This window comes from Eptesicus fuscus, chromosome 11, assembly GCF_027574615.1.
Source record: "Eptesicus fuscus isolate TK198812 chromosome 11, DD_ASM_mEF_20220401, whole genome shotgun sequence".
Taxonomy (NCBI): domain Eukaryota; kingdom Metazoa; phylum Chordata; class Mammalia; order Chiroptera; family Vespertilionidae; genus Eptesicus; species Eptesicus fuscus.
The window spans coordinates 33,247,242-33,258,727 of NC_072483.1; the positions used below are offsets into that span (position 1 = coordinate 33,247,242).

Genomic DNA, 11,486 nt, shown 5'->3' on the forward strand with positions numbered 1-11,486 from the left:
ATTAACTCAAATTTGATTTTTAAAAACCATTCTATAGTTGCAAATTGTTTTTAAAAGTTTGACTTTTGCATTTTTACTTGGTGCCAAATTTAAACTCCACAATATGAGTACACTCTACAGAGGCTATTAAGTGTACTATTTATGTTTTCCTTTTTACTGAATATACTGGGGTGACACTGATTAAAAATTATACAGGTTTCAGGTGCACAATTTTACAATGCCATCACCTGTACACTGTATTATATGTTCACCACCATAAGTCAAGTCTCCTTCCATCACCATTTATCCCCTCTGTACCATCCTCCATATCCTCTACCTCATCCTCCCTTCACAATAACCACTGTTGTCCGTGTGTTTTTTTTTAAATTTCTTTATTAAGGTATTACATGTGTCCTTAACCCCCATTGGCCCCCCTACCCCCTACCCATCCCTTCACCTCCCTATTGTCTGTGTCAATTGGTTAGGCTTATATGCATGCCTACAAGTCCTTTGGTTGATCTATCCCCCTTACCCCCACCCTCCCCTACCTTCCCTCTCAGGTTTGAGGCCTTGAGGTGTTTTTTTTTTTTGCTCAATCCCTCCACTGCCAGACAGCCCTCCAATCCTGACTCCCCCGACAACTGTCAGCCTGTTTCCTATGAGAATGTCTCTACTTTGCTTGTTAGTTCATACTGTCATCAGATTTCACATATGAATGAACTCATATGTACTTATCTTTCAGATAAATTCCAAGTAAAAATCACTAGATCACAATGCAATTACATTTTTAATTTTTTGAGGTAACTCCATACTGCTTTCCATAGTGGTGGCACCAATCTACATTCAAGACAGCAGTGCACGAGGGTTCCCTTTTCTCCACATCCTCACTGACACTTGCTGTTTGTTGATTTATTCATGCTCCGATGATTAAAGACTTTCCATGTCTCTATGCCCTCTTTAAAAAAGTGTCTTTTGCCCATTTTTTAATTGGATTGCTTGGTTTTTGTTTAAGTGTACTATTTAAAAACAACTTTCGTCTACATCACTAACTCATTTTATGAACAAATGTATGAATGAATAAAAAATAATCTTTGAATAACTGCAAAACAACATTTTGTAATTTAACAAAATTATCATTCAACTGGAAATAAATAAAAATACTCTTAAAGAATATCCCTTTTTTAAGCTGAGTCTTTCTTTTTTATTTTTAAATTTATTTGAGAAAGAGAAAGACATCGATTTGTTGTTCCATTTATTGATTCTTGTGTTTCCTGACCTGGGATCAAATTTGAAACCTTAGCATATCAAGACAACACTCTAACCAACATGGCCAGGACCTGGAGCACATCCTTAACCGAAGTGGCTGCATTTTGAAACAATCATTTAACCTTACTTCCTTCCCCTTCATCTAGTTATATATAAACTAGAGGCCCGGTGCACAAAATTCATGCGAGGGGTTGGGGGGGGGGGGAGGGTGCGGGTGTCCCTCAGCCCAGCCTGCACCCTCTCCAATCTGGGATCCCTCTCACAATCCAGGACTGCTGGCTCCCAACTGCTCCCCTGCCTGCCTTCCTGATTGCCCCTAGCCACTTCTGGCTGCCAGCCTGATTGATGCCTAACTGCTCCCCTGCCAGCCTATTTGCCCCTAACTACCCTCCCCTGCAGGCTTGGTCAACCCCAATTGCCCTCCCTGCAGGCCTGGTCACCCCTAACTGCCCTCCCCTGCAGGCCTGGTCCCTCCCAACTAGCCTCCCCTGCTAGCCATCTTGTGTCCACATGGGGGCAGCCATCTTGTGTTGGAGTGACGGTCAATTTGCTATTCTTCTTTTACTAGGAGCCTGTTGCACGAAGTTTCGTGCAATAGACTTTTCCTTCACCTGGCTGCCAGCACCAGTTATCTACCAGCAGCAGTTTTCCTCTGGCCACCCGCCCATCAGAGCGCCTCCCGCCAGCAGGATCGGCCACCCTGAGAGGAACTCTGATCGGGAGGTGCTCCGATCGGGCGTGTGGCCAGAGGAAAACTGCTGCTGGCGGAAAACTGGTGCCAGCAGCCACACAATCAGCCACCACGTCTTCCACAGCGCCGGCCTAAGCAGCGCTGGCCGTTTAAGCCAGCGGGAGGAGCAGGGGTCGGGGACTCGCGAGTCCCCGCCCCTCGGTCCTACCGCCAGCCAATCGGCCACCCTGAGTCCCGCCCCCCGCGCCTCCAGCCGGCCCAATCATGGGCATAGCGGAGTGATGGTAATTTGCATATTACCATTTTATTAGGTATGATTAGAATGGATAGAGGCCTGGTGCACCGGTGGGGGCCAGCTGGTTTTCCCTGAAGGGTGTCCCAAATGAGAGTGGGGGTTCCCTTGGGGCGTGGGGTGGCCTGGGCGAGGGGCCTGTGGTGGTTTGCAGGCTGGCCACGCCCCCTGGCGACCCAAGTGGAGGCCCTGGGATCTGGGATTTATTTATCTTCTATAATTGAAACTTTGTAGCCTTGAGCAGAGCCAAGCCTCCTGCTCCCTCTGTGGACGTAGCCATTTTTGTTGGAATTTATCTATCTTCTATAATTGAAACTTTGTAGCCTTAACCAGAGGTCAAGGCAGGCCAGGGCATGCAGAAAGCTTGGCTTCCTCCATTGCCAGGTAAACCCAAGCCTCCTGCTCTCTCCGTGGCTGTAGCCATCTTGGTTGGGTTAATTTGCATACTCTCTCCTGATTGGCTGGTGGGTGTGGCTTATTGATATAGCGTAGATAGGGTCAATTTGCATATTACTCTTTTATTAGATAGGATTTCAGACACTTGTCATTTTCTGATATAAGAAACAATGATAAACAGAAAAAACACCCAGACAATATTTTCACAAACTATTACCACATGAAATAGAATTTTACCATTTAATAAGTCAGTTGCCAATATTTAAAATTTAGTTTGCCAGATTTTCTTAACATGGAGAGTTTAGAATTGACTAAGTCCAGTTGACCCTTGAACCAGTGGGTTAGGAGTGCCGATCTCTTGGGCAGTTGAAAAGCCAAGTGTAACTTTTGACTCCCCCAAAAGTAACTACTAATAACCTACTATTGATCAGAGCCTTAGTAATAACATGGTCTACTAATAAATATTATGTGTTATATGTATTTTACATGGTATTCTTACAATAAAGTAAGCTAGAGAAAATGTTATTTTAAAAAATCGTAAGGAAAATACATTTACAGTATCTGTTGAAAAAAAATCCCCATCTAAGTGGACTTGGGCAGTTCAAATCTGCGTTGCTCAAGGTTCAACTGTATATTCTTTCCTTTCAAATTCCAAAGAGGTTAGTTAGCTTAATGACAATCTCACACTGCTATACAGGGAAGCAGCCTAGTAAGCTATTTAGTCCTTACACTCTGGAGTCTGACTGCCAGCATTCCTAAACCAGCTTGGCCACTTAACAACTGTATAATCTTGGGCTAACTTACTTAACCTATCTGGGTCTCAATATCCTCACCTGTAACACGGAGAAAAACTACTCATGTGATAGTACTGTTGTAGGGGATCAAATAGGAAAATACACTTAGAAGGCACTTAGAACAATGCTCAATAAATGCTAGTTTGAACTCACAATGAAAGTATCTCTTGTGTTGCCTCTTATCTATTCCCTATCTGTCTGATAGGCACTTTGGTTCTTTAAAGACATCTATTAAATATTGTTAATCATCATCTTCAGTAGAAATCAACACATGTAATGACAGATAATAAATCAATCTTATATTAACATCAGTTTACAGATGGCTCTGAAATGTCACTGCATAATTCACTTAATTCTCTAAGTCTTACCATTACTGTCTAAAAATTGGACATCCATCTAGTCAATCTACGTTTCAGAGTCAGGAGAATCAAATTTAATAGGGTATATGAATCTCTCAAAGTTGTTTACAAACATGGTGATATAATTCTAACACAGTTTAGGTGCCACAATACTATTCCCTGAAACCTTTAAAAGGAAAAGAGAAAAAAAAGGGAAAAAAAAGAAAAAAAAAAGCCCTGGCTGGTCAGGTCAGATTTCTTACAAACTCAACTAAAAATCAACAAATAAAAAAAAAAGTTAACTCCCTACATTTACTAGTCCTCTTTTCTTTCTGATCTCACTACTTACTGAATACCTATTTTGCACTTTATAAGCTGTTTCATTTATGTGTGTGTGTTAATACTAATTTATTTTGATGTTCCCTTTTTCTAGTAAAGAGTAGACAGAATGAGTAAGTGGCCCTATTTCAGCATTTCTCACAAAAATGCTAATTCCATGCTAGACAAAGCAAAATAAACAGATTAACAGAGGGGTAATAGAGACCAGGGAAGTGAAGGAGAAGATGGTCAAATAAAACTAAAAAATACCAAGTGAAAAGAGTCTTAAAAGGCTTTTGCAAGACTTTTCAGCATTTTTAGAAAATACTGGTCTTGATGACACTCAAAGAAGGGGAGAGGTATAGTTTATTCTTCTAATCGTACATGGTCTTCTTAGATCTCTTCAAATACTCCCCATACTTAGAAACACTACTCAAGCTAAAGTCTTTAAATAGAAGAGTTCATATTTAAGTGAACTTCTATCTAAATATAATGAAAACAAACTTATCTTTTAGTATTACTAGTAAAAACTATCACCTCGCTGATATTGCTCAGTGGTTGAGCATCAACCCATGAACCAGGAGGTTACAGTTCCAATTCCAGGTCAGGGCACATGCCTCGGTTGTGGGCTCCATTCCCATAGAGGGCATGCAGGAGGCAGTAGATAGATGATTCTCTCTCATCATTGATGTTTTTATCTCCCTCGCCTTTCCTCTCTGAAATCAATTAAAAAAACAAAACACAAACATAAAGTAAAATACATTAAAAAAAAAACAACCCTATCAGAATTAACTATATACATAGCCCAAAAGTTATACAAACATTATTAGGTCCAAGGCAATCTATTTTTCTTTTTTAATAAGTACTTGCCTGGGTAATGTAAATGCACAGAGAAAGTTACCTAGATTCAAGAATTATGAGCATATAACCTAAAAAAGCTTGTCAGTGGCTAATATTCAATGTACAGCATGGATTCTGTAAGTAACCAAAAGTAAGGGTAATTCCAAAGGAATAGCAATAAATCAATTTATCAAATCAGTCATATAAATCTAAGATACCAATACTTTAAATTTCTCTGGAAGGCCTATATTCCCAATCATTTTCCCCTAGAATATGGAAAAATCTGTGGTAAAACTTCTTAAAGAGATGATCATCAATGAAGTCATACAGATAAAACAAAGTGAAGATGAGTATTCACTTTACTCACTAAAAATTGTTTTACTTTCACCTTATTTATCTTTCATTTTTGTCAAATAAAAAAGCAACAATAAAAAGGCAGACACCAAAAACAAGAGTAAGCGTAACAATGTAAAGTTACATAGGTAACCACTAAAAACAGTCACATGTAGCATTACTGACTGGCTTATACTGCAGTAAAGTACCTGTATATTTGTTTCATTCATTCAACAAGTATTTTACTGAGCACCCATGATATGCCAACAACTGTGCTCAGCACCTATAGAATTCTTTAAAAGTACAAAACATGGGCCCTGCCCTCTAAGAGCTTACAATCTATTACTTGTTGGGAAGACAAAGCAAATAAACCTTAAAACCAAACAAGTCAATAATGAAGTGCCAAAATAAGTGAAACAGTAAGAGTTCTTAGACTGATTACATAGGATTTTATTATAATAATTTGAAGGGGAGGTGTACACTGGACAAAGATTGCTGAGGACCTCCTGAAGAAGGTAGGACTTGGAATGGCAGAACTTAGGTAAGTAAAGTTCATGGTGGTAATGAGCTGGGGGCAGGAGGGCAAGAAGGTGACAGCATGAGCTCACTCTGAACTAATACAGCACTCAAGCTACCATGAAAAGACCAGCCTAGGTTCAAATTATGGAATATGAAAACATGCAGCTCAGAATTGCACTTTGAATTATACTATTCTTGAAAGTTAAATTGTGGAATTTAGATATTATCCTACAAGCACAGAAAAGCACTGGGAGTTCTTGGGCAAGGAGATGACACACTGAAATCTAAGAAAATTTTTTGTGGGGCAAGCTTGAAGTAGGAAAACCAGCTCAAAAGTTACTAAGAGTATCCAAAGACAGGACTGTAACTTGGGCTCACATAGCAGCAGGAATAGCAGTAAGATCTGTAAAGCCTGCCTTAAGCCAATAAAAGAAAAGAAAACTCATTGGTAAAAAGTGATTACTTATTGTTTATTGAACAAAAGCAAAAAAAAAAAAAGTGCAAAATAATTAGAATTAAGGAGGCATTACTAAAATAATTTTATTTATTTTTCCCTATCATATAATCTCTTACATATCAGCTACTCTTATCAAGTAACTTGAATTGAATCATAGACTGTTAGAGCTGAAAGGGACCTTAAATCTTTTACTCTACTCTTATTAAAAAAACAAAAACAAAAATTAAGTATTAAAAAAGAAAAGAAACAAAGCCAGCTAGGACTCCCCCCTTAGGCTTAAGTGAAGGCAAATCATCTATGATAAAGATAGAAGAACTTGCATGTCCTTTGTTTAGAAATAACTGAATGACAGGTAAAAACATTTTAAAGGCAAAACATTACTGACTATAGACAGAGGAAGAAGAGAGCCTCACACATAATTATGTCTTAATGCAAGTTTCTTTTGAAAATTTGAGTACTGCCATCCAGCAGAAAAATTACTTTATTAATATGATTTTTAAACCACTGATAAAACTTACTTAATTTACATATTATTCTAAAGTTTATAACACTTATAAGGTCTTCCAACTGTAAAATCCTATAATTCTATGAAAGTAAAAGCACAACTTTCTCATATGAAATTAATGTACAGTAAGAAAAGAGGCAAATTTAACCTACAGGACAGATAAACTTTAAAGAAATTTTGAGCTCCACTGATAATTTTCAAATATTTGTTACTAAAAGATTCCGGCTGAATTCTAAAAAGGGCATTCTGAATTATCTCTTGAATAAAAAATAAAATAAAACGAACATAATACTTCTTTAATTTAAATTTAACTTGCTGCATTTGAAAAATTATGAACTCTGGCTTCTATAGATTGTTATTCTGTCCAGTCTGTATATTAGTTTACAATTAAGTTTTAAAATTTCATGTTATGTTCTATAACATATCAAAAACCATAATTATTTAGAAGACCGCCACCAATTTTAGTCTTCAGCTGGTCCCAGAATGAGATCTTAATGTGAATTGGGCAATATACATGAAGGTTCCATAACTGTCAGTACCAAAGTCTAAAGAATCTGTGAATTCATTTTTTAAAAATTGGATGGGCAGGAAACTACCAACATTGTGTCACTGCAGTGAACTTACAGGCAATTCTACTTCTCATTATATTCTGACCACTTACTACTACTCATTAATACTTCTGAGAGTGGGTCAACAGAAATAATGATGCAGAAAAAAGGATCAAGATTGCTAATTATCAATTTTTATTTTTAAGGTAGTTTACAGCTCTTTAAGTAGGATTTCCAGATTACTTGAGTATTGAAAATACCCATGCCCTCCCAGTCTATTATCAAAGCTAAAATAAGAATTAGTTTTACCAAGATTTGGACCTAATATTTGTTAGTTAGATATTAAGAGGAAAAAAGAGGAATAATCTTATTTTAAAGAAAAACAATGGTGACTCTCTGGGGACCCTGAGAGTTAGAAGCCTAAGACATTCATTATCTTAATAGTAGCCATTGGGAGAGACAGACTTCTAAACATTTAAATAGTCAGGTATACTTAAAGTCACATGGCATATACTGGCCTGAGAAAAAAATAGAAGAAAACCACAAGGTGAACTTCAGAGTATTTGAATGGATATGTACCAAGTAGCCAGTAACCTTACTAGGAAAACGGTCACTAATATAACTAAAGTGAAAGGGCCATAGTGCAGATTGTGACCAGCTTATGTCAATAGATACACAAAAGTACTTAAAAAAATAAATAAATAAAATCTGCAATTTACCAGAAATGACTAGCTGGTATCTTAGTTTTGGTAGTGCAATAGCACCATTACAGCAAGGGTAAGCAGGTCAATCCCTTGCAAAACTTACCTTGATTGGCCCAATGGAAACAGAAGGCCCCAGAAAAGAGAGAAGCATCTGGCAGTAGCAAATTGTTTTATTTTATCTTTCTGTGGAAAGAAACTAATTTTAAATAAGAACCAGAGCATTTAAAGAATAAATATTTTTTAAAGCTCATTATCTAGTTAGAGCAGCTCTACTAAGAAAACAAGAAGAGCTCCTTGCTGCTTAGAGATGGAAAGAAACAGAAGAGGAATCAAAGTTGTTTCTCCATCACCTAGGGAGTTTTAAAACTTGTGATATTCTAGAGTAGAGGTGAGGAACATACGGCCCTCAGGCATTATAAAGCCCTGGAAATCATTTGGTCTGGCCCTGCCAAGACATTAGAGGTGAGTTAATTAAATGTTTGACCAAATAGAGCAGGGTCATTTTTAAGTTGATAATTTTGTATGGCCTGCAAATGGTGTTATAAATATCCAAATGGCCCTTGGCAGAAAAAAGGTTCCCCACCCCTGTTCTAGAGTAACAGAATAAATGATTATTTTATTTAAAGAACTCCTACAGGCAGAATCTTTGGGCCTGGTGCCTTTGAATAAAGATTTTTATACAAAATTAAGAGCTATATTCCAAATAAAAAAAGAAAAGCACCTGACATTAAGCCCTTCTACTCTTAAGGTAGCGTAAAAAGAGAGACAGAGCAAGCTCCTTCTCCACTACAATTTCACCAATAACTTAAAACCATCAAGGCTTAACTGCTTATCAAAGTAAACTATTAATTAGCAGAAAGTTCATACCTAATTGACTGGCTTTCCAAAATATTTTGTTAGCCTGAAGTTTTGATGATTTATTGAGATACTCAAATAGAAAGAAACCAGTCACCAAACTAACTTTAAGAATGAAAGCATTTAAAGATTAAATATTTTTTAAAGCTCATTATCTATTTAAGAGCAGCTTTACTAAGAAATATTAGAACCTAACGGGGCATAAAATTATTCACAGTAACTAAACCTGTTACTTTCTTGAATGCTTCTCTAGAAACTCAGTTCTATTAAATTTACTGAGTCAGCATTAAAATCTTTTGGTCCAAATCACTCCCACAAAATGTCCGCTTTCAATTTATGCTGGAGATGGAAGGGACAGCTCAAAGCAGGAGTGCAGAAGCAATAAGCATTAAAAGAAAACAACAACACAATAGTGTAAGTGAAAAACGAACTACCTATTTGGCACTGTCCTATTAAGAATCAAATTAGAGTAGAACATACCCACCTCCACACCCCCCACACACACAGTAAGAGGACGTATTTCAGAAATAAAATTCATTTTAAACAGCCAAAGACCTAAACAATTGCAATTTTCAGATTCTATGCATTTACATGGTCCCCCGATATAAATTATGTTGATTTATTAGATATTTACTCTTAGAATATTAACTTCAATTGACATACTTGTGGGGAAAAGTCATTAAACTAAAAAGCCTACATTTACAGTGTTACTTTTAAATTTATTTAGAAAACCACACAACCTCTTAGTTTTGTTGCAGTGAAAGTAGTTATTTTATACAGAAGACTTCATATATTCAAAATGGTTAGTGTCATGATTCAACATTTCACTTATTTGAAAACATTACTTTGACATAAACTAAACCTTAAAAAGCTACAAGTTTTGACCCAGATTTTGAAATCTTGACACAATAATACAACAGGCAAAAATAAAAGCAAAATAAAACAAAAACATTCTTACTTGACCCATTGGTGGACCTCCCATTGGGGGCATCATCTGTGGCATCATTCCATGTGGTACAGGAGGCATATTCGCTCTCTGACCCATAGGGTGCATTCCCATTGAGGCATAATGCATGCCAGGATGCCCCATCTGAAAAATAAGGACAATTTAAACAGGAGCAAGTAACAATAAATACTTCTCAAAAAATCTGATTTCAACAAATCAGTTAAGTGTAGCGAAGTAACAGTAGGCTAAAGTGTGATTTAATTATTAGGGTTGGTTTATACTTCCTTATATTAAACAAAATGCACTTCACCAATACTTACCAGCTTTAACCAAATCCCAGAACAATAGGTAAAAAAATAAAATCATTACTGGACAGTTAGATCTTAGTTTTATTTTAAAGCGCACTGATTTGATTGGTGGCTAATTGACTTGCTAAGTTCAGAAGTGTAAGAAAGCCACTTTAAAAATGGTTATGAAAACAACTTTGTCCTGTATCACACAGATATAAGATAGACAGCTATTGTTTAAAGCCACTTATTCTTAAATTTATTTCTAAACTGATTTTAAGCCTTGAAACGCTGAAATTGCCAAATTAACTCAGATGAGGGCTGGTCTTCTGAAACACCAATAGGGGTATCCAGAGACACCTCTCTCCTAAAAAATACACATACTACTCTCAAATATAATCTTTAGCCGGGTAAAATTACTTGTGCCAAAAAAAAAAATTCTTATTCCAAAACTGAGGTCTGTCATTCACACTAAATGCAAACAACTAGTTCATCCATTTTAATACGCTTTTATAAGACAACTACTTCCTTCACCTGTGTGTCCATTAGTTCCAAGTCTTAAAACCAGGTAATTATCGCCTGCAAATCCTCCCAGCTGTGCACCCTACAGATCCCACCACCACCACCAGTGGGAACACGTCTCGGCAGACTGAAAGCCCACAGAACCCCGTCTCCGCCTTCCCCTCCCTCCTAAGCTGGGCCTGCCCCTCCGAGACGCTCCCCGCGCTCGGGGCCCAGCACCTCCACCGCGCATCTGTCTACGCCAGGCCCGCTGGAAACTTCCAGGGCCCCACATCTTTCCCTTTGTGCATCCCCGTCCTCCATTTCTCTCCTTCGGAGCACGTCCCGTCTCGAGCTCTTTCCTTCGTTCTCTCTCCTCCTTTTGGAGAAAGCTTCCTGTCTCTGTTTTTCATTGTGCCGCTCCGATCCCTTACCGAGGGCCGTCTCCTCAGGAAGCCGTCAGCAGAGACCCAAGAGCTGGAGCAGAGGCTTGAGCCGGACAATCTCCGCTCCCCGTCCCCAGGACCCTGCGCGGGAGGATGGCTCTCCATTTCACTCACCATGAGGCCTCCACGCTCGGCTCCCGTCCCCGGCCTCATCATCGGGCTCAGACTGCTCCGCCGGCGGCCACTGCCGCTGCATATACCAACAAGAAGCGATCTGAGTGGCTGGCGCCCGCTGGGGCCAAAGGTTAAAGGCTGCCCGGCACTACGGGGCGGGATCAGCGGGGCCAGTAGGCTGACAGGCTTTCCCGCTGTCCAACCAGAGTGCGCTTCCGACACGCAGCTCTGCGGCGATTCGCCCCCAGCCTCAGGCTCACTCGGCGTCGCCTGCATGGAGGGGGGGATAGGGGGACGGAGGAAGTTTCTGCGCCGAGTCCTCCGCCGGAAAAACTCCACCAACTTCCCCCCGGGAAG

General features: G+C 38.8%; 1 protein-coding gene across 8 annotated transcripts in view; it reads right to left on the reverse strand.

Annotated features, from left to right (window-relative positions):
* Window positions 1-11,405, reverse strand: part of PRPF40A (pre-mRNA processing factor 40 homolog A) — a 48,469-nt gene extending 37,064 nt beyond the window's left edge. For 4 of the 8 annotated variants that reach the window (XM_028141218.2, XM_054722758.1, XM_054722760.1 and 1 more), the window contains exons 1-2: window positions 11,004-11,405; window positions 9,794-9,925 (exon numbers count right to left, since the gene is read on the reverse strand). In XM_028141218.2, the coding sequence (XP_027997019.1) occupies window positions 9,794-9,925; window positions 11,004-11,405 (534 nt within the window). Of the gene's footprint in view, window positions 1-8,083; window positions 8,133-9,793; window positions 9,926-11,003 lie in introns of those variants that run through there. The other 4 variants (XM_008138685.3, XM_028141224.2, XM_054722759.1 and 1 more) reach the window with 2 other exon arrangements.
* Between the last annotated feature and the right edge of the window lie 81 nt (window positions 11,406-11,486).